At 36.5% G+C, this 22,943-nt stretch overlaps 1 protein-coding gene, 1 long non-coding RNA gene, 2 other non-coding genes and 1 pseudogene across 4 annotated transcripts; 1 reads left to right on the forward strand and 4 right to left on the reverse strand.

The window, feature by feature from the left end:
- Positions 1 to 10,030: 10,030 nt before the first annotated feature.
- Positions 10,031 to 11,831, forward strand: LOC107772891 (MYB-like transcription factor EOBI). Its single transcript, XM_016592350.2, has 3 exons — positions 10,031 to 10,438; positions 10,522 to 10,651; positions 10,918 to 11,831. Exons 1-3 carry the CDS (start codon positions 10,276 to 10,278, stop codon positions 11,411 to 11,413), a joined length of 789 nt encoding a protein of 262 aa, XP_016447836.1. The 5' UTR covers positions 10,031 to 10,275; the 3' UTR covers positions 11,414 to 11,831.
- A 5,612-nt stretch (positions 11,832 to 17,443) lies between these two features.
- LOC107772890 (uncharacterized) lies at positions 17,444 to 21,396 on the reverse strand. The gene is made up of 2 exons (XR_001645176.2): positions 21,139 to 21,396; positions 17,444 to 20,653 (listed from the first exon to the last, which is right to left on the reverse strand). It is a non-coding gene; the product is annotated as an uncharacterized LOC107772890 (long non-coding RNA).
- On the reverse strand, positions 17,643 to 17,756 carry LOC142171311 (U6 spliceosomal RNA; annotated as a pseudogene).
- On the reverse strand, positions 20,420 to 20,525 carry LOC142171317 (U6 spliceosomal RNA). Its single transcript, XR_012700889.1, has one exon. It is a non-coding gene; the product is annotated as a U6 spliceosomal RNA (small nuclear RNA).
- Positions 21,193 to 21,295, reverse strand: LOC142171305 (U6 spliceosomal RNA). The gene has a single exon (XR_012700879.1). It is a non-coding gene; the product is annotated as a U6 spliceosomal RNA (small nuclear RNA).
- Positions 21,397 to 22,943: the final 1,547 nt, after the last annotated feature.

The following is a 22,943-nucleotide window of genomic DNA, read 5'->3' on the forward strand; positions in this document are numbered from 1 at the left end:
TCCACTTGCTCCGGAGTTGCCTATTTGGTCAATATGCTTTGGATATGTATTGATTAGTATGGCGGGGCCCTGTCCCGACCTTTATGATTTTATGTACTCTTAGAGGCTTGTAGATAGATGTCAGGTGTATGGATAATTGTATGGCCTTGTCGGCCTATGTTTCGTGTTTACTAATGGTCATGTCTGCCTTATAGGCCCGTATGTCACATATATTAGTTTGTATATCATGTTGGGTCTTCATATGTTGAGTATTCCCTTATGTTTTATTCTTGTTATCTCATGATGGGTTTTCTGGCTCATTTACTCATGATAACATGATAAGAAAGATATGTTACGTTGGTACTCGATTGAGTAAGGCACCGGGTGCCCGTTGCGGCCCTTCGGTTTGAGTCGTGACAGAAGTGGTATCAGAGCAGTTCTGTCCGAGGGAGTCTACAAGCCATGTCTAGTAGAGTCTTGTTTATGGGTGTATAGTTTACCACACTTATAAGCAAGAGGCTACAGGGCATTTAGGTATATCACTCTTTCTTCTTACTCTAGATCGTGCAGTAGAGCTCTGTTGTAAAAATTCAAACTCCTAAATTCGACTTTAGTCATAATACAATGATACCTACATCCATAAAGACAGTTGGTAAGAGATTGCATGTGGATGTGGAAGAGTTGAGTCAGAGGAACTCAATTTCACATCATGCTTATGATGAGTAAATATGAGGTCTTCAACAGATCATGTGTGTACTAAGATGTGTATGCTTCTTAATAAGGAGCCTTAAGGCACGGATATCTATTCACGAATATGGTGAGAATCTATGAGGAATTCAGAAGCTAGATACAATTTTTAACAAGTAAAAGAAGTAAGGTGAAGAGGGGTACGAGGCACCCAGATAATGAAGATAATCAATATTTTCAAATCAGGCATAGAAATATAAGCATTTTGGTACCTTCATCAATGACAGAGGTAAGTACAATTGGCCACACCCATCTCAGTTATGTTCTATGGGAGCTAACAAATATTATTTAAGAGAAAAATGGGATATCAGGATCCAGTTGGAGTTAGAGTAACCCAAAAGTTGTGGATAGGTTATTATCATTAACTAACGTTTCCGAAAGATGGTGCAAATGTGGTAATAGATCTCCTTCTAAGACACCCAGATGGTGAACTCTAGAGTAGTACAATCAGATACGAATACTGGAATATTTAGAAATTTCAGAAGATAGGCAGTGGGATCCTAGAAGGGACAAATATTTACCTTAGTATGACTCTAGCCCCGAGGTAAAAAAAAGAATGTTACCATTCCCAAGAGCCAGTGAGGTGAAGCTAGGGGAGCTTATAGGGAAAGAACTTTTTGTTGAAGTTTTCAGAATAAAGTGATAGACAAAAAAATATTATCCGGAGAATAAGAAGAAAATAAATGAAGCATCATGAGTAAGATGTGATATATGGGTGATAACAGTAAATCAAAATATGACACGATGACAGAGTCTATAGTCAAGTGAAGGAAAATACAAGAGGTGACAAGCCTTAAGGCAATAAAAGAGTATAAGCCATAAAGTCATATTCTTATTTCGAGAAATGAGATGGTGACTTAAACGTGATTACCATGAGGAGAGGTTAGACCCCAGAGTAATAAAAATCACTATGGGCTGGTGAACAAGATAAAACCGAACATGAATTAGGGACCAAAGGATTTGATAATGGTCGACATTGTGAGAATTTCAAAGATCGTGCTCCAACAATAATAGATTAGACAACAGACGAATAACCTTTAAAGGTTATTTAGGAAGTCGCTTACCTAAAGCAAGCACTCTGAGCAGAGTTAATCTTAAGGGACTAAGTGTGCCAGTTACCGTAGGTGTCACCTTCGTGCGTAAGAAATTTAGTTATCCCTGGTACAGAAGGTTACTATAAGGTGATTAAGGTTCATTGATAATGTGAAAAGACGCCGAATATGAAAAGGTAAAACATGTATAGGTAGATCGTCGTAGTACTAAATCTTAGTACTCCCCTAAAGGGGGGAATATGGTGTGATATGATATTAAGTCGGAGTTAAGCGGTTCAGTTAACTATGGAATGGTAAAGAAAGAATGTGGTAAAAAGGAGAAAGGGATGATGTTGCATTTATTCAGTTCCTGCAGATATGTTGCGACTCCAGAACATTATACAAGCACGACACCGGAGAGAGGCAGTAAAAGTTTCCGGCCAGGATGTTATTGATAAATAAGTGTGAATGGACACTTGATACATCAGGAGCTAGTGGCGAGAGATAAGTTAAGACAAAGGATATATCCCAAGAGGGATTATGCAGAATATATATATATATATATATATATGAGAATGGACCAACGAGTAATTAGTAGTTGATTCAGGAAGAGCCCAGTTATATATATGAGAATGGACCAACGAGTAATTAGTAGTTGATTCAAGAAGAGCCCAGTTATGGCTAGACAAGAGGTCACAGATAAATCAATAGATCATGCAAGATAAATGTAGTGAATCGCAGCATAGTGAATTCAGTCTCGCAGATACGAGATCACAATCATTTGAAAAAAAAAAATTCAAATAGGAGTTGAGGCAGTTAAAGGTACCATTTTTAAGGTTTATGAAAATAAGAGAGAGTGCCACTAAGGAGACAATAAAAATTTGAACTTAGAAATAACCCTACAAGCACAAAGGCACAAATTTATGTAACAAAGGATTATTATAGGCGAGTAAGAATAACGAAAATTACCTTCGGGTGTATGATATATCAAGCTCGCAACTTTACAAGAGCCAGAAGGTCTCCCTGAGTACTATAATGAAAGACTAGCTGAGGAAATAAGGAAGAAGGTTTCCACCTAAGCATAGTGAGCTAAAGAGTAAATTATCCTGTAACAACAGTCTCACTACAATATTGTATACACTCCATAAGAAAGTGGCACCTATCATGGCTAATGAATGGTAAAAAAAAGCCATCAAAGGTGATGTTTGAGATCATATGAGGTACAGGAAATTATAGTATTCGTGGGCAAAAAGACAAGCCAAGTATTCATGCAACAAGTGATAGAACGACCAGCAAAAGTAATTGCTTACATTTAAGGACAACTGAGAAGGCACGAAAGGAAATTTATGGTGCTAGCAAGTTAAAGGAAGGTTGCGAGTAGTATAAATAGATCGGTGTAGGTCCTAAGGTAAAGTATTGTAGAGCAACAAGGTTTTAGGTAGATAGGAGTAAGGATATGAAAAGGTGAGTTAGAAGGTGACGAGAATATGTATGTCCTCGGGATTAAACCCATCAAAACAAGGGAGCTGATGATTTCCATATGTAATAAAAAGCTCGGTACAGCCTAAATGAACACAGAGGAGTCTGAGACTAGGTGCATTTAGAAAAGATGGAATGCTGCCCTGGCAGTAGAATAAGGGTGTAATTGTGACAGATAAGAGGATGATGCTTAGGCCTTTGATTGAGTAATGATTTAACGAGAAAGGGATTTCATTAATTGCATGAGATTAGAATACCCCCATAAGATGAATCGCATTGGGATGCAATGAAATACGGTTATTGAAGTATAGTATTATCCCTAGGTGGATCAGGAAAATCACTTCATATGTTCCCCGATAAGATGTGAGCCCTAGTGACAGTGTATTATGTAAGAGGTTGCAAGTTATCAGTGATAGATTATAGATCAACATTAAGGTGAATAAACAATAGATGGGTACAAGTTCCAAAGTTCGAGATGAGATTTGTTTGTTATTCTTAGATGAATAATAATGAGGAAGCACTAAAGGACTTAGATTTATACATATAGGATAAGCAGCGAGAGAGTAACCTGGAGTTGGGTAGCAAACCTCGGTAATAATAAACCGAAGTAAGTTTTATGGTATAGTATAACCTACCTAGATGTAGTAAATCCATAAGGATAGATACAAGAGATATAAATAGTCTTAAGTTCGATAAAGTACCAAGCGAAAGACATCAGTACACCTATAGATGCCTAGAGGGACAGCTTGTCATAATTCTGTATATGTTCATAAAGTGAGGCTTAGAAATTGGCTAAAAGATGGAGGAAAAAGAGAATACGAGTCACTAGGCGCTCATACAAGGACACAATCGTACATACTGCATGACATAAGGTAGCAAATGTTACGATGTTGGAAGAATTCCGACCACATGTCATGGCGTGACAAAGAGGCCTAAAAGGGGGGAATGCCCAAGCGTTTGGATTTATTCACAAAACAGTGGCTTAGATGGAAAGATGAGCATTAAAGTACTCGTAAGAGCTATAGTTTATGAAACTGATAAGCGCATCAATCAACATTCGAGGACGAATGTTCCAAAGGGGGGAAAGATGTTACACCCCAAGTTTTCATACGTGAGAGTACGTCGTAAGTCATTGATGTAAGCTCGGAAATAAGATTATATTTGGAAGCAAATAAAGTAAGTTAATCATGTTACCTTGGAGGTTACAAATATTTAAGATCATGAATAACGAGTACCAAGAGGATTGGAAATCTTAGAAGCTAAACCAATTGAAGAAAATAAGTTTCGTCAAAAGTCGACAAGTTTGGAATGTTATAACATGTACTTTGGGGTGAGACTAGGGTTCTTAACATGATAAAGAGGTTATTCTATGAGTTATTTTAGTTGTATGATAATCATTTTCTACATTTTGAAGGCAAGCAAGTTGTGGAACAAGAGTTGGCAAAGGTCATCACAAGTTACATTCATAAATTTGCTGAAATTTAGGTCAAATGTATCCGAGCATTTCTCCAAATATACTTGGAATCATGGGTTGTTCTACCTTCAAATTGAAGATCTACGAGTCTAGTTTCTAACTCATTAAACCGTTCATTAATACGACATCGGAGTAGAGAGATATTCGTGTTTTCGCGAGACCGCGCAAGCAGCTCCCAATGGGACCCACTTAGGCGGTGGTTGACCTACTTCAATTTATAAACGATTTGAACGCCTATTTTTGCTCATTTTTTGACTAAAATTCGTCTCCAAACTTCTCCTAACCCTCCTAAACATATACCACAAGGGTTTGAAGTGATTCCAAAGTGATTACACCATATTTCAACATCAAAACTTAGTTCTAGTGAAGAACAACACCTCTTTGAGGTTGTGTTGTCATTGAGGATTGTTGTGGGATGTATTTGGATGAAATTCCAAGTTTTTGCTGCTGTCTAAGGTGAGTATAACATCCTACTAATTTTTCTTAATCTTGCTTGTATGTTGTTTAAGTTGTTAGGATGATAAACTACAAGATAATACTTGGGTTAGCTTAAGTCACTTCTATGGTGTTGTATTGCTATTAAGAGTTGTTGTAAAATGAATATAACTTGGATTTTGACTTGAAGTTACTGTAGGAGGTATGTATATTGTGTTCTTGCTTTTGCCTAGGGTTATCTTGATATTGATTAAGTTAAATGGATGGGCTAGACATGAACTAGTGAATAAAGTTGTTAGTTGGGGATAGTTGAAGTTGTGGATTATTTTCGTTGTTATAAATATATGGTATAAGGCTGGAATCATTGATTAATGACTTCATTATCAAGTTAATGATACTTTTATGTTGAATTAAGAAGTCTATAAGGATTGATAAGGGGTATACGGATTCCAATCGGAGCTTGCCGCTCGTCGTAATGTAGTTGTGACTTGTTGTTGTTATATGGTGTCTTGATATTGATAATTATGTATTGATGGATTGCTCTGGTCATTGTTGTTTGTATATGGTATTGGAGGAGGCCCTTGTTACAAGGGAGATGCTGCCAAAATTTACGTAAACGAGCTACTAGCTTAAGTTATAGACTTAGCCTTTGCTCAGCACTGATTTTGAATCTCCTTATACTATGATAGATTGAGTTGACTTGTTTGAAGAGTTGCTTGGAAGTGATTAAGGACTCAACGGGTTTAAGGTATGTTAAGGCACTTTCTTCTTTCTTTTGGCATGATCTAAAGTGAAATGAATACGCTACTTCATAACGGATCTACTCCTAGCAACTAAGGTTGTTCATGTTGTTCTTTCCTTATAAAATTATTCTAAGCAAGTGTGTATGATCCTTGAATCCTACTAAGGTTTATATTGAGGGTATGGATGTCAATAGTGTTCTTAAGTCACTCCAAAAGGTTTAGAAGGTGATTCCATGAGTCTAGCATGCATTATATATAGTATCTATTTTACTCTACCGAGCCGCTCTATAGTCGGCCGGGTACGACACCTATTGTGCAACCACTGATCAGTTGGGTTTACCGAGCTCCACGTGGCCGGGTACGATTCTACCGAACCTTATGATGGTCGGGTACGCTTTTACCGAGTCCTCTTTGAGGCCGGGTACGATATGATGATGATGATGCCCACAGAGGCAAATGTTTTAAAAAGTTTATGTATATATATGTATTATGCATTTCATATCAGTAACCCCCAGAGGCACTCAGATGTTACAGGTTGTATCTCCTCTATCTCTCTCTTTACATTACTGTTCTTGTTTATGCTTTCCTGCCTAACATACTCAGTACTTTATTCGTACTGACGTCCCTTTTGCCTGGGGACGCTGCGTTTCATTCCCGCAGGTCCCGATTGATAGGTTGACAGTCCTCCTAGTAGGTTATCAGCTTAGCGAAGGTGTTGGTGCACTCCACTTGCTCCAGAGTTGCCTATTTGGTCAGTATGCTTTGGATATGTATTGATTGGTATGGCGGGGCCCTGTCCCGACCTTTATGATTTTATGTACTCTTAGAGGCTTGTAGACAGATGTCAGGTGTACGGATGATTGTATGACCTTGTCGGCCTATGTTTCGAGTTTACTAATGATCATGTCGGCCTTATAGGCCCGTATGTCACATATATTAGTTTGTATATCATTTTGGGTCTTCATATGTTGAGTATTCTCTTATGTTTTATTCTTGTTATATCATGACGGGTTTTCTGGCTCATTTACTCATGATAACATGATAAGAAAGATATGTTACATTGGTACTCGATTGAGTAAGGCACCGAGTGCCCGTCGCGGCCCTTCGGTTTGGGTCGTGAAAAATATCCAGGGGATCTCCCGGGATACCATCCCGTAGTCCAACTCATAATGTGCGGGGATCTCCCGGAATACCAATCTGTAGTCCCAAATGTAAATACTCAGTACTGGGGGAATCTACCGGGTGCAGTCCCGTAGTTCCAATATAAATGTGCATGGGGGATCTCCCGGAATACCAATCCATAGTCTCAAAGTAAACATGCAGCGGATCTCCCGGGATACCGTCCCGTAGTCCCAAAGTAAACACACAGCAGCAACACGAAGAACACTCAATTCAATTCAAATTCCATACCAAGGTAAAACAGGTATTTCTAACCTAGCATGCTGCACGGAATCCAAATAAGGCAGTTTGAGCAAAATAAAGCAATTAAGTCAATTAGGCATGCTTCCCTAAGCTAATAATAAGCTTAAATTGCAAGTAGTATAGGCAGGAAAAGAAGCACAATTATAGTTAATTAATGAAAATAGGATTTTCAACAATTAGCAAAAGTACCACTCGTCACCTCAAGTACAAGGCATCTCAAATATCAACAATACCAAATCCTAAAGGGGATTCCCCACACAAGGTTAGGCAAGTCACTTACCTCGAACTGGCTAAAAAATCAACCCAAAACCACGCTCTTGCCACGAGTACTCGACTCCAAATGGCCCAAATCTATTCAATTTAATTGCATAATGTAAATATAACTTCAAGTAACTTATTCCACTAATTAATTCTAAGCTAATACGCAAAATTAAGAAAAATGACCAAAATGCCCCTCGGGCCCACGTCTCGGAATCGGGTAAAATTTACAAATTCAGAATCCTCATACTCTCACGAGTTCATTTATACCAAAATTATTCTAATCTGACATCAAAATCTAGATCAAAATCCCAAAAATAGGCCTAAGAACTTTCCTCCACTTTTCCTCAATTTTCATCCCAAATCCGAAATTAAATGACAAAACTAAGATTAGATTATAGGAATACAACTAGAAAGGGATTAGGAATCGTTACCCACTGATTTTCTCTTCAAAATCCTCCCAAAATCGCCCTCTCCCGAGCTACAAATCGATTTTCTAACTTTTGATATCAAACCTTCGAAATGTCTTATTTTCTGCCCAGCAAATCCGCTTTTGCGGCCAAGGGACCGCACCTACGGTCCCGCTTCTGCAGAAACTCAACCGCACCTGCGATAATTCATTAATTTCCCATCTTTGCACATGCGACCACTTTACCGCATTTGTCGTCACGCAGGTGCGTGGACACTTCCGCACCTGCGACTTCTAGCCTTTCCTCATCTGGCCGCATCTGCGGTCTCCTAGCCGCTTCTGCAGCTCCACACCTACGGTCCCCAATCCGCAGGTGCGGTTATGACAGCAATCCAGCAGTTTCAGCTGTACACTTTAACTCTCAACTTCCCGTCAACCATCCGGAATCGTCCTGAGGCCCCCGGGACCTCAACCAAAAGCACGAACAAGTCATATACCAATATTCAAACTTATACAAATCTTCAAAACACCATAAACAACATCGAATCAGCCAATTAACATCGGATTCAAGCCTAAGAACTCCAAAAACTCTCAAATTACGCTTTCGATTAAAAAGTCTATCAACCCTCGTCCGAATGACCCGAAATTTTGCACACACGTCACATTCAACACTATGGAGCTACTCCAACTTCCAGAATCCCATTCTGACCCTTAGATCAAAAATCTCACTATCGATCCGGAAACTTCTAAAAATTCAACTTTCGGCATTTCAAGTCTAAATAAGCTGCAAACCTCCAAAACATAATCCGAACACGCCCCTAAGCCCAAAATCACTCAACTGAGCTAACGGAACCAACGGAATTCCATTCCGAGACCGTCTTCACACTACTCCGACTACGGTCCAAATTCTAAAAATTAAACTCTCATTTAGGGACTAAGTGTCCCAAAACTCTCCGAAACTCCAAATAAATCCTCTCGTCAACTCACAATAGCAGAACAGACACGGGGAATGCAGTTAACAGGGGATCGGGGCGTAAATTCTTAAAACGACCAGCCAGGTCGTTACAAATTTATAAATATTTCTTAAACTTTTTCATAATTTTATCTTTTAAGGTATTATTTCACTGTTGGACTTAGAACTTTTGAATGTTCCAATAAGTTTTATAACCATTAATATTAGTAATTCAAATAATGTTAACAAAAGTCCAAACCAAAATCAAATCAATATTAACGCTAATAAAAGACATTCAATTCAATACTCAGCATGACAATGTATTGAATATCTATTTTTTGTTTTGCAATGATTTAGATAAAAATGCATAACCTATTTTTATTTTTTATTTAGTCATGCAACTAATACTCCCTTATTAATCTATTTATTTTAGCATGACTTAGTACTTTAGATTATGTTTATTTTTATTATGGCTTTTTAATTAGCAATATTTATATTACGTGATTTTATTGTCTTTATTGTTGAATATTTTAGGATAATGTCATAGCACATCTCATATTTTATATTATTTTCTTGGAAAATACCTTATATAGTTGTATCTTACTAGGATTAAAGAAATATTTTAAGCACAAGTTACATGTTTTGTGATGCGAAGATTTTACCGGAAAAAAACCCCCGAAAAAACCAGAATAACCCAAAACCCGAGAAAAACCGAGATTGAAAAACCTCAGTTTTATTGGTTTGGCTTGATCTTTAAATTTAATAACCCGATACAATTAGTTTAGTTTGATAATTACAAAACCCGAACCAACCCGGCCTATATACCTAGGTGGGGATGCCAAAAGAATGTGAAAGTGGTTAAGAACTCAAGATTCATCCCCAAATGGAACGAAGGGTCCATCCACATGCAGTCTTCGCAGACTTAGAAGGTCATACAAAGAGCATTAGTCTGCAGGCCATACAAAGAGCATTAGTCTGCTTACTACTTTGCACATTTACGTGAATCTCAATTATGTCAATGAATATGTGTTACCTCCCATCAATATAAATATTGAATAACTCTGTTCACTAATTTAAGTTTTTTTTTTGTTTATGCTGAAAGTTAAACCCTGAACTACAAGAATTTTGACTCAATTTATTACTGTAAGAGCGAAAAGGGATTACTATCACGTGGAAAGAACTTCTTACTGAGGTCCACCCCTTTTAATATTCTCCTTTTAACACTTACACCTAAATCCTTGTTGTCATCTATAAATTCCTCTGTCACTCTTCAACTTAAGCACCAAAAAAGCTCACTCCCTCAAGTTTCTTCTCTGCTCTCTTATAGTCCTATTTTTCATTTGATAATGAGAAAAGGCAGATTAGCAAAGAGCACAAGTACTAATTCATCAAGTGAAGATGCATTTGAGTTAAGAAAAGGACCATGGACTATTGAGGAAGACAATCTTCTTATTCATCATGTAACTAGCCATGGCGAAGGTCGTTGGAATGCCTTAGCCAAATCTTCTGGTAAGAAATTTTCTTAACACCAATTCTTGACTCCAAGTAAGAATAAGTCCTTTAGAAAGTCTCATGATATTCAACTTTTGCAGGATTGAAGAGAACAGGGAAAAGTTGTAGGTTGAGATGGTTGAATTACTTGAAACCTGATGTTAAACGAGGAAACCTTAGCCCACAAGAACAACTCTTAATCCTTGAACTCCACTCTAGATGGGGAAACAGGTAAATATTTCCAAGACTTTTGCAAATTTAACTCTATCATGGATACAACTCTTCTTTCAAAATGCCAACAGGCGAATCTAGAGCGGATTTTGTGCGTTCAACTGAACCTAGTGCTAAGCTCGAACTATGAAAGCATATAGGACAAAAAATTTATCATGTATGCATATACTTAGATCGTATTCATTTTGAACGTACTAACTCCAAACCATGAATTCGTCTCTAAATACGAGCACATATATATTTAATAGTACTGTTTGTGGATATAGGTGGTCGAAAATAGCAGAGCATTTACCTGGAAGAACAGATAATGAGATCAAGAATTATTGGAGAACAAGGGTGCAAAAACAAGCACGACAACTTAAGGTTGATTCTAACAGTACAAAGTTTCTTGAAGCAATTAGGGGTTTTTGGATACCTAGGTTGCTTGAGAAAATGGAGCAATATTGTCCCTCTTCATCATCCCCTACTTCTTCATCTTCCACCATAACCATTGAAAAGCAGAATTCTGCTCTTCATTCTTCCTTAATCAACGAGCAAGAATCTTTGCAATCGCTAAATCCAAAACCAAATACATGCGAGGAAATTAGTCCAAGATTTTACTCACCAGAATCCAATAGTATGGCAGAAAATGCCACTGGCTTTAATGGTAACTCTGTTTATAGCAATTCAACTCAAGAAGATTGTTATCATTTGGAGACTAGCAGCTATTTTGAGGAGCAACCATATTTTTCAGCACTAGAATCCCAAGATATTCTCATCTGAGAATAATGAGATGACAGAAGCCAATTGGTTTGCTGATGAAGTGGCAGGTTCATTGTGGAACATTGATGAGTTCTGGCAATTCAGAAAAATAGGAGATGTAGGCATCTAGACTTCAACATTTTCAAAGTCAGAAGTTGTGTCACTAATATTTTGTTAATATTGATTGAGGAGTTTGTCGAAGTTTAACTTATTGAATCTATGAACGCGGCACGTCGTCCATGCTCTTAAAGTTTTACTGTATATGTAGGTGTTTCGCGGAGCTTGTGTAATGTAGTCAGAAAGTCACATGGTCACAAGGGTGGTCGTCGAAAAATTGCATTGTATATATATAGGCAAAATATTACATTTTAGAGGTATACAACACATATTGAATACCTTTTATTGGGAATTTTTTTTCACTTCTTTCAAATTTGAATACCCTTAAAAAAATTCATAGATTTACCCACTGAATGTAGTTGTAGTTAGTGTTGGAGTAGAACTCCTTAAGAGCAGCCTTCTTGTGGTATATAGAGGAGGTCCAAATTGTTAAATTTTAATAGAGTAAATATCACTTGGTAAAGCATATGTGAAGGGAAATATTTTATGATAAATTTATGAACAGGGGCGGAGCTAGAACACAATATATGGGTTCGGCCGAACATAGTAATTTTTGTCCCAACTATGTATTTATCTTAAGAATTCATCGAATATGTATAATTTATTAATTTAGAACCCAGTAACTTAAACAAATTAGATTTCCGAACTCATAAACTTCAAATCCTGACTCCGCCTCTGTTTATGAATACTCTACATTTTTCCTCAAGTCTCCACTTTTCTTCACACATAAAATAAGCTAGTAATATCCTTATTTATAATAGCGCGAAACCTATGTTAACTAGAAACATGAAATCATATTCCTATATTAATTCTGACTACAAATCTTATTTAGACATGAATTAAATAAACCAAATCCTAAATAACTAAAGTTTTCTACTACAACTTTAAATTAGTTTTCCAACATTCTCCCGTAATTCAAAGTTGTAAACGTCTGACTTGTTTGTATTGTTGTCTTGGAACACTTTTCTCCAAATTCTACTTTTGTTGAATCACATGTGTCCAGCCCTCGTTGATGCATTTTGTCACCAACACTCAATTTTGTTGAAGCACTTGTATTCAGCTCCCGTTGATGCACTTTGTCACGAACAACCAAATTTGTTGAAGCACCTGTCTCCAACTCTCGTTGATGTACTTTGTCACCAACACCCAATTTTATTGAAATACCTGTCTCCAACTCCCGTTGATGCACTTTGTCACCAACACCCAATTTCGTTGAAATGTCTGCCTCCAGCTCCCGTTGATGCACTTTGTCACCAACAACCAATTTTTGTTAAAGCACCTGTCTTCAACTCCCGTTGATACATTTTGTCACCAACAACCAATTTTGTTGAATCACATGTCTTCAACTCCCGTTGATACACTTTGTAACCAATATACAATTTTGTTGAAGCCCTTGTCTCCAACTCCCATTGATGCACTTTGTCATCAATTTTCAATCGCTAATGCACCTGTCACCAACTCATTTTCTTTGTTTTTTTTCTTGGTCGCTTCTCTAATTTTTAGAGAAGAGCTTATTCCTCTTGTCAGTATGATTATTTTTTCATGCATATATCATTGGCCTGGCTTTTTCCAATATAATCATTGATCAGGCGTTTGCCAACATTATTTTTGGCCAGACAGTTGCCCGCATAATCATTGGTCAGAAAGGCGGTACATATTGGCTAGCACTTCCCGCCAGCAGCGGAAGCTACTTAATTATCTCCTAAAATTGTAAAAGCTCTGATACCAATATGAAGGAAAAATATTTTATTATAAATTTCCAAAAGCTCTACAGTTCACCTCAAGTCTTTATTTTTCTTCACACATAAAATAAGCTAGTAATATCCCTATTTATAATAGTGTGAAACCTATGTCAGCTAGAAACATGAAAGCATATTCCTATATTAGTTCTGATTACAAATCTTATTTAGACATGAATTAAATAAATCAAATCCTAAATAACTAAGGTTTCCTACTACAATTTTGAATTAGTTTTCCAACAATATGGTATAGTTAGCTTCTAATGTTTTTATTATGATCTTGATCTCGTAGTTTTAGCTCTAAGGAAAGATGGATGGCCAGCTCTCTAGTCTCTAGAAAAATTTGTTACTCTATAACTCATTGTTATTTGATTTCTTGCTCAATTTTTTTTTGGGGGGGGGGGGGCGGGGGGTTGTTTTCTTTTTCAAGGAGGTAGTGGATGGAAGGCAGTATTTCTATGGAAGTGACTTGCTGAAAGAATCAATATGCTGAGGAAAATGACTTGAGTAGGGGTGTGCATTCGATTTATCGATTCGATTTTGACCCTTATCAATAATTACTTATCGATTATCGATTTGTACATATGCTTATCATTATCATTTCAATAAGGTTTCGATTTTTTCGATTTCGATTTCGATTTTTTCGATTTCGATTTCGATTTATCGATTTTTGGGGCTTATCGATTCGGTTATCGATTACACCAATAAGAAAATTTGCGGGATTCCATGGAAAGTATATTGCTATAAACACGCCTAACTAATATTTACAAAAGGAAGCTAAAATAAGACGAACACCGTTTATAACATAAAAATTGTGTCAACAAGCACATGCAACGAAACTAAAGTAAGGGATTAAATGTATGCCACCAACACTCCAACGGTATAAAAAAAATAAAAATACATCATTACGGCTAATTCTATTTTCCATTAATTTGAACTTCATTTCCTTGGTTTTAAATATGATCATTCCTTAAATGTGGTAGATGAAATAATAGGGTTAGGGACTTAGGGTAAAGGAAAGGGAATTATAGAATAAGGGTAAAAAAAATTAGTATATCTTATCGGTTTATCGATAAACCGATAACCGAAGAGGACAAAATTGATAACTCGATAAGGAAAATTTCGAAATGGAAATCGATTAACCGATAACAAATAATCAATTCGATTTATCGATAAACCGATTCGAATGCACACCCCTAGACCTGAGCATTGTCTTTTCATATAAAGGGGACTGATATTTCATAGATAATTGAAACATGCCCCCCCCCCCCCCCGGCGATAGGCCCAAGTTGGTCTATCTTCGTTAACATAACATAATTGAAACCATTTTACCTCAAAGTACGCTCTATAGTTGACCTGATATTCGTAATTGAATCCATATTTCTAACTGAACAATGCTTAACTAGGTCACCATTCGGAAAACTGAAGGCTAGTCATAACCAAAAATCTGGTCTTGCAGTTGCAGCCTAATAGTTAGTACAACTTTACCTTACATAGGTGTAGAGTTCCAACCCCACTGAAGGTATTTTCCTCTTATGTCGTAACTATTTGAGCGGAAAAGAGTAAATAAAGAATTAGAAATCACAGTTCAAAGGATGCATTAAACTTTTTAAGTTGGTTAATAAGTTGCAGCATCAATCACTGACCTAAATGCAAGCGCCCCCCCGCCCAAGTAATCCAGCACTATTTTTCCCTTTTAATTCGGAAAGAAGGAAGAATAGGATGAGAACAAGGGTTGTGCATTTTAGTTGAATGTCATTCTCTCTAGTTAGCTACTTTTCACGGCACAATGGTTTATCTCTTATGCTCTTCTCGTCATCATCTTCAATATATCTACTCAATTCATCACTTATTTATAATAAATCTGAACATACTATCATTCTCTCTTTCTTAGCTCCACCTAATAGAGAGTTGACTTACGTCAATGGGACAAAGACTACTTTGCAACCAATCCTGCCATCAATAAAAGAAATTTGCCCGATATTAATATGAAAATTATCGTCAAAATCACGACTCTCAGTGGAATAATGCTTTGATGACAATGATTAAGTGAAAGATAAAACATTTGTCGTAAAACTTTGGTCTAGTGATAAGAGAGCGTAACTTATAATGTGTGAGTTAAATGCACGTTACAAGTTTAAATCTTACAATATATAAAAGTTTAATATTTCAGTAGAGATCAATTGAGGGGGGACGCGTTGTTCACGTACTTTCGTACCGTGTGCTAGCTCTCGGAGGTTTCTTGGTTTTAGAGGTAGGGGACACATTTAAGGAAGCTAATCGTATCTTTCAGCAATGAAAACTCCCATAAAGGTGCTCCTTTTTCTTGCTAACCCTTGTTAGGAACGTAATACTATATTTTCTTCCAATCTAATAGCTTTAATCTAGCGAAAAACCACTATAAAAGACATCAATTAACTCAAAGGTGAGGTCTAATATTCAAGCTATTTGTTGTATGTAAAATGCTCTCGTGGAATCTTTTATCATAGTCACATCAGCTAAATTATCCTAAAAGTCTTTTTGTTGTCACATCAGCTCATTTATACTGTACCCTTTTCGGATTTCAATCTGGCTAACTTTTCCACGTAAGATGGAAATTTTAGAGAACCTTATCGTACCCTTTTCGAACTTAAATCCATCTTGAGAGTTGAAGCTAACGGCTTTTGATGTCTTTCACTGTCAAAATATGATTTTCTTATTATTGGCAGTAAGGTAGGCTGTCAACATCACACCCCTTGGGTGTGGCCTTTCCCTGAACCCTGCGTGAACTACTACTTTTGTACATAAAATAAGAGCAATTACCTTGCTTAAATAAGAGTTTGTGGTGAGTTACAAGAACATTTTGGAAAGTTTGGATGTTCGTTAAACTGCACTTTTGTTCGATGATGGTCGATCCCTTGAAATGAAAGCGGCCTTATCACCACAATGACTGAATGAAGGACCAAAGATGACTCTTCTTGTCAAAAGGTCCCTTTCTTGCAAATTGATGGGAGCTTTTACCTTTTAGTGTTCAACTTTGACTATCATACTTCAAACTATGTCCAACAACCAATCAAGATATTCAACACATTAACAGCTGACTTCTCAGAACTTGATGGATGTCGCAACACTTTCCAAGCAACAGTAAGATTATATTCTGGGCATATGCATGTACATAGAGAAACAAATAGTCCCTTCGGGTACATCAGATAAAATTAGCACGATAAGGAGAAGACATACATGAAACGAATATCACACTTACAGCAAACGACCAACTTGGTGTGTTCTAGAAGCAAGACGGAGACAATGTACTTCAGCAACATGTTCCTGAGTAAGCGGAATAGCGCATTTGCAGGTAATTCTGTTGCAACCTACCATCCAGAAGGTTAAACTTAAACATGGTCACAGCTTTTACTGTCCTCCTAGCGCTTGTTTTTCAAAACAGGGAAAAAATAAAGAAATGTTTGAAGTTTGAGGACTCTTTGCTCTATCCGTCGATGCTACAGCTGTTCGAAAGCCAGGAGCAGCTACTGGCCTGGTTTGATTGTAAAGAATGAAGCCAAGAGGCTGCTAGGGAAAGGGTGACTCAAGAAAGAAATGCTTCTTAAAGAAGCAGCAAGTTGCTAAGCTAGGCCATAAGCCAATGATGCATAAACAGAGAATGAAACACTAACCATCTCCTGTTGATATATTCTTCGATAAGCAGAAGCCAAGGGGTACAGATTTTATCTCCAAACACCTTTTCATCAACTTTGCGTACATGGTTAACAGATCAGACCCAATCCTTCAAATCACTTAGATGTCGGTGGCATGAAAACCAGAACAAAGTACATCCCCCCCCCCACCCCCTTTCCTCCACATCTTTAACTGAGCCCTGACATGGATTGAAGCGCATGAATTCAAGTTTTAGAATGGCTCTAGTGAATTTTGAAAGTGTCCACATAGCAAAATGAAGAGTTCAAGCCACCAAATTAACTTGCATTGTTATAATCACATATTCTTGCCTATTTCTAAACTTAATAGTTTGCCCTGATTTAGGTAACCAACAACAATCATAACAGAAATTATCACCCTTCATTACTCTATTTCCAGCACCAATAACACAAATCTACTTCCAACGTTTTAACACTATCTTCTGTATAAATATCAAATAATATGCTCAAAGGACTCATTCACCCGATTTAACAAAGAACTTGACATTAAGCTGACACAAATTGCACATTAAAAAATCATCTCAATAAATATTCACAATTTACTATGAAACATAAAAATTCACAACACTTCAATCAATATTGTTAAAACAAGAAGCTTTTAACAATTTAAATAAACAAAGAGGGACAATGAAAAAAGAAAGAAAGAAACATATCTCAGATTGAAGGTTCCACAAAACCTTAACAAATTGGGGAATTGGAGTAAAGAATTTGAACCACTTCTCGGCTTGTGCATGTCAACCCTCGTGACAGGGCCGTGCTAATCTTCTCTGTATCGTTCCAATTTTATAGGCTCCAATAGTTTGGGGGGCTCATTGGGATAAAACCGGAAAAAGCATCTTCCTTCCTTTTCTTGTTTAGTTGAGCTTTTCTGAAAGGCCTTTTACCAAATGGGCTGCTTGTGGACTATATTAGGATGAAAACATGAAATACTGCACTTGTTCCTTTATAAACTACTTCATCTACTTCCAATTTTGCGTTCATTTTCAAGCACTATATTACTTTTTCCTTTTTTAATTGTATAAACATACTCCTCCCTAATACCTCAGAAGTGTAGTTTACTAATTAGCTATTCACAGTTGGAAAGTGACAAAACATTTGGAAAAGATTAGAAGATTAGGCCTTTATATAAAAAATAATAAAAGAATTAAAAGATTTAAGCTAAACAGAAGATGATCTTTCTTTTCTTATCAAAATCTAGACACTTTCTCCTACAATGAATTTTAAGAATAACTGAGTTCCTAGGGAATTGGTTACCAGATTTGTACAACCTTGATAAGAATCTAAAAAACAGAAAAAGTGGAGCTGAACTGGAAGAGTTATGAATTCAGATTATTTGTAGATTTGAAATAATATTATTCAGGGAACTTTCCATATCACTTAACGTGACTATTTTGGTGTTTAGAGCACAACAGAGAGTGTCCTCATTTTTCCTAAATTGTTTCAGTTGGTAAGTTTTGTGGTTATAGAAATAAGTAAAGTAATATCTCTTGTGATTAAAAGCGGTAAAACTAATTTCTCGAAATAAACTCATGAGAAAGCTATATCACTACAGCAACATGTAATAAACTTGAGCAGAATCAGCCAAATTATATGAAAATAAATTCCAGCAAACGAAATGGTGCATCATAAGTAGTTCAGATGGGACTAGCATCTGCAACTAAGACTTCATTTCAATTTTGAGAAAGATGTTCAAATTAAAAGGAAGGTTTATAAAGATGATCTTTGATCAACTAAACAGTGCTCAGTTCAGTCAGATTATTGACATGGTATACGTAAATATCCCTACTCTCGTCACTATTCCGATTCTTGAGAGTAACTAGACCAACAATCTGCAGTAAAGTTCTCAATATATTCAACTAGCTCAATTGTAAATGCTTGGGTGACGCATTGGTAAATTAAGGGCTTGTTTGGCAGTATTATAAAATAGAAGAAATGAACTTCTCATCCTATTGAATAAATATAACCAGTAATCCAAGAACAAACAAATCGGGAGTTGGATGTGGGGCCAAAAACTGCATTGGCTTAACTACCTCATGGGATAAACTATGTGGCAAAATGAGACAGCTTATGCTAATGATTGAGAAGATGAAAAGGCCAACACACAGATAACAAAGACCGACGTGCGAGCAAATAAATAGTTCCGTGTGCTGAATGTCTCCCAAGATCCAAGCTAGTACTGTCATTGTTGACTAGACAACATCTGCTTCATGTCCACATAGTTTACAGAACACAAACGCAAGCGTTTACGCTTGCTTGGACAAGTAAAACTAGGTTTACTGGCGACTGGTGTAACAATACATAGTGCCCTTGTAAGGTCATAGAAGGATCGAAAGAAGAGTGAGGCTTAAAGGTCCAAGCTAGTAAAATCAACCCCTCATGCCCCGCTCAAACGGAAGTTTACAGGGTTCTTATAAATTGTGGCTGTTCTTGTATGGTTGTGCTACATACATAAATGTTGTCCTCGACTCCTTGGGCATAAGTCATACCAAAAAAATTATGAAATTAGTGCATAACGGCTACTAGTATTGTTGCTTTGACAGAGGAGCTTACGTATTTTCCGAGCATTGTCTGGTAGAGCTATTGCCAGGTAGCCCATGAGCTGAGTGATCCTTTTTCCTTCCACATCTGTAACTGAGCCTTAAATTTCACTAAACCAGGTACAAATATCTGATACCGAGTATGGGATTGGAAGGGGCATGTTGCAGCAGACTTAGGATCCACATCACATACTCATAACGCGTCCTACCTAGTGGCGTAGCCAGGAACTTTATACAAGTGGATTAAAAAAAATACTAGAATGTCATAGTTGGGATAAGAACTTGTGACCTGAAACAATTTTTGAACCCCCTTGTGACTACTTCAGTCTGAATTTTTCTTGTGCCAAAGGGATTCAACAGTTTATGTATAACTAAAATATTCTATCTTTACCCTATTTGCAGGAGTATAATTTTTCGACGAAGGAAAATCAATTGAACCCCTTTCTTCTTACTAGCTCCGCCTCTGGTCGTACCCATTTGACATGAGCAGATACTAAATTGCACGTTATATATCCACTTCCTCTTGCCATTTCTACGCAGATAGCCTAAATTTATGTAATTTTACACAGAAGTTATCCTTGTTTACTTAAATTTCACCAACACCATATAAAAATTTGTTCTGTTTAAATAGCGAGTAAATAATATGCTCATAACAGTTCCACACCCACCAAATTCTTTTGACATCTAACTTGACAAATAATCTTAAAAAATGAAGGATAAAACCGTTGTCATTTTACCTAATCATCTAAGTCCAGAATTGCACACTGAAGCTTAATCGATTCTTATTTGATAAAGCAAGACACTTTCAAGAATTTACATAAACAAAGAGGGGCAATTAAAAAAAAGGAAGAAAAAACTTACCTCAGATTGAAGGTTCCAAGGAAACCTCATGTTGCAGAAAGATGATCATAACTTGTTTAAAGCCAGATCAAAAAATGTCAAAACAATTTGGTCCATATCTCGATTTATGGGTTTCATCCTTGCGCAGCAGGGGCCATGTTAATCTTTTCTGAAGGTTCCAACTTTGCATTCAAGCATTATATTTCCCTTTTTTTCTCTCCTTTTTTCAATTATACAGCATACTCCTCCGTAGTCCCTTCCAGATATAGATAGTTACTTCACCTTAAAGGTGTAACTTAATGTTAACTTTGCTTTTGATAAGATTTTGTTCCTCATCTGTATTTTATACAATTGCCCTTAATGTAATGTAGGTGTCAAGAACAATCATCACTAAACGAAGAATAATATAAAGAGCATGATTACAAGTTTTTTTGACTACTACCAAAAGAAACGATATTTTCTCTTTGCTTTTCTTAGATCTCTGTAAAAATTTTAACCTATGATTTCCTTTACTAGTTTTATTTGCTCGAAATGCCTTGAAGTTGATGTCAAGATTCTAAATTCGGAGGGATTAAAACGAGCTTGAGCTAAGAACAGAAGGAAGGTGGAATGTAGTTGAGTTAGAGAACAAAAGAGTAATAATTGATGCACAATAACTAATTATTGTATTCATCCAACAGATGTACAAGATAATGTCTTCTCATATCTCCACAGACAAAACTATTTTGTATACACACAAACAGCCATCCACTATTTCTCACCCAACAAAGGGGGAGAACAAAAAATAAAAATAGAAAAGACGGCGAAAGAAAGAAACAGACCTGAGATTGAATGTTCGAACAAAACCCTAACAAATTGAGGAGAGGAAAAGGAAAAAAAATTTGGACCATTTCTCGATTTGTGCGTGTCATCCTTGCGCAGGGGCCATGCTAATCTTCTCTGTATCGTTCCAATTTTATCGGATGTCCCCGAAGGGACGAACTCCATTATTGAGCTTTCGCTATATAAACGGAAGAGAGTTTTATTTTTGGTCCGTATGGGACTAGCTGGTTGGGGGCTTTTCCTTGCAATGGAATCAGAAGGCCTATTCCTTTGCTCGTTTAGTTGAGTGTTTTTTCCAAAGCCCATTACAAGATGCGCTGAAAAACATTAAGCCCGTCAGGAAACCAAACCAATTCAAATAAGTCCAATTGGGAAAATTTTAAAATTTTGATCGAAATTAATTATATTTAGTAGCTCAAAAATGTATAAAATATGCATATTTAGTATATTTTTATATATAACAATAATAACACTATGTCCAGTATTATATATATATATAAAATACTGGACAGGGTATTATTATTGTTATATATTGTCGCGGCTAAGAATATATGTTTCTCATTCCAATTTGCATCCATTTTCATGCACCATCGTTCCTTTTTATTCCCTTTTATTTTCTATTTTTAGATTTTGTAACATACTTCTCCCTTCCAAAAACGTACTTTAATAATGCAAAACCTTTGTCAAACTCTCAAGCCTTAATAAAGCAAAGTTATTATACTAGCTTTCAGTAACTTTCTTATTTCATGGACGTTATTTGTTTTTTTTGTTTTTTGTTTTTTGTTTTTTGGGTCATCTTTTTTTTTTTCAAATGCCTCAAGTGCGTAGATACAAAATTTTATTCGATAATAGACTTAGCGATACATTTTATTTACTTAGAACAAAGCAGAAGCAATTGTTTCGATTTACATAGAAAATAACTTTATTTGATAAGGTTATTATTATCATATCATTTACGAAGAATATAATCTTAGACTCTTAAAGACTCTTAGTATAATTTTTGGACCTTTATCCTCAGACCTTTATTTTATTCAGCTTTTATCTCTCTCTCTCTCTCTGTATATATAGGAGAACTGTCACGATCCGGGATTCCCACCATGGGGACCGTAATGGCGCCTAATATCACATTTGCTAGGCAAGCCAACATTAGAGTTTTATTAACCAATTTCCTTTACGTTTCAGTGATTAAAAGTAAACAAGCTAAAACAAGTAGAAATAAATGCGAAAATAAGTAAATAGCCTCTTTGTTTATATATTATTACAAATACTATTGCTGTAACTACCCAGAATATGGTGTCACAATCCACGAACGCACTATGATTTTCTACAAACATCAGTCTGAAAGAAATTAAAATTGTTTTGGAAATAAAGAAAATTGTAATATAGAGATGTAGAAGGGGATGTCAGGGCCTGCGGACGCCAGCAAGACTACCTTGGGTCTCCTAGTTGAAAATATCTGCAACCGACCTCTCGATCAGCCACTACCTGCTCAAAAATCTGCACAGAAAGTGCAGAGTGTAGTATCAGTACTACCGACCCCATGTACTGGTAAGTGCCGAGCCTAACCTCGACGAGGTAGTGACGAGGCTACGGCGGGGCAATTATAATATAACCTGCATATAGAGTGTAACAAAAGCAGGAAGAAGGACAGAAACAGTAACTTGCAAGAAATGAATACAAAACTCAAGTGATTTGACAGTATCCCGCTATAACCAATCCTTAATGATATGCAAAGCTACTGAATAACTTACACAGTAGAAGAAAGATACATAGACACATAAAATAATGTGGCGTGCATCCCGAT

Source organism: Nicotiana tabacum, chromosome 16 (assembly GCF_000715075.1).
Source record: "Nicotiana tabacum cultivar K326 chromosome 16, ASM71507v2, whole genome shotgun sequence".
Taxonomy (NCBI): domain Eukaryota; kingdom Viridiplantae; phylum Streptophyta; class Magnoliopsida; order Solanales; family Solanaceae; genus Nicotiana; species Nicotiana tabacum.

Coding starts and splice junctions, on each gene's coding strand:
- LOC107772891 (XM_016592350.2), top strand. CDS start 10,276: ATGAGAAAAGGCAGATTAGCAAAGAGCACAAGTACTAATTCATCAAGT. Junction 10,439..10,521: donor TGCCTTAGCCAAATCTTCTG/GTAAGAAATTTT, acceptor CAACTTTTGCAG/GATTGAAGAGAACAGGGAAA. Junction 10,652..10,917: donor CACTCTAGATGGGGAAACAG/GTAAATATTTCC, acceptor TTGTGGATATAG/GTGGTCGAAAATAGCAGAGC.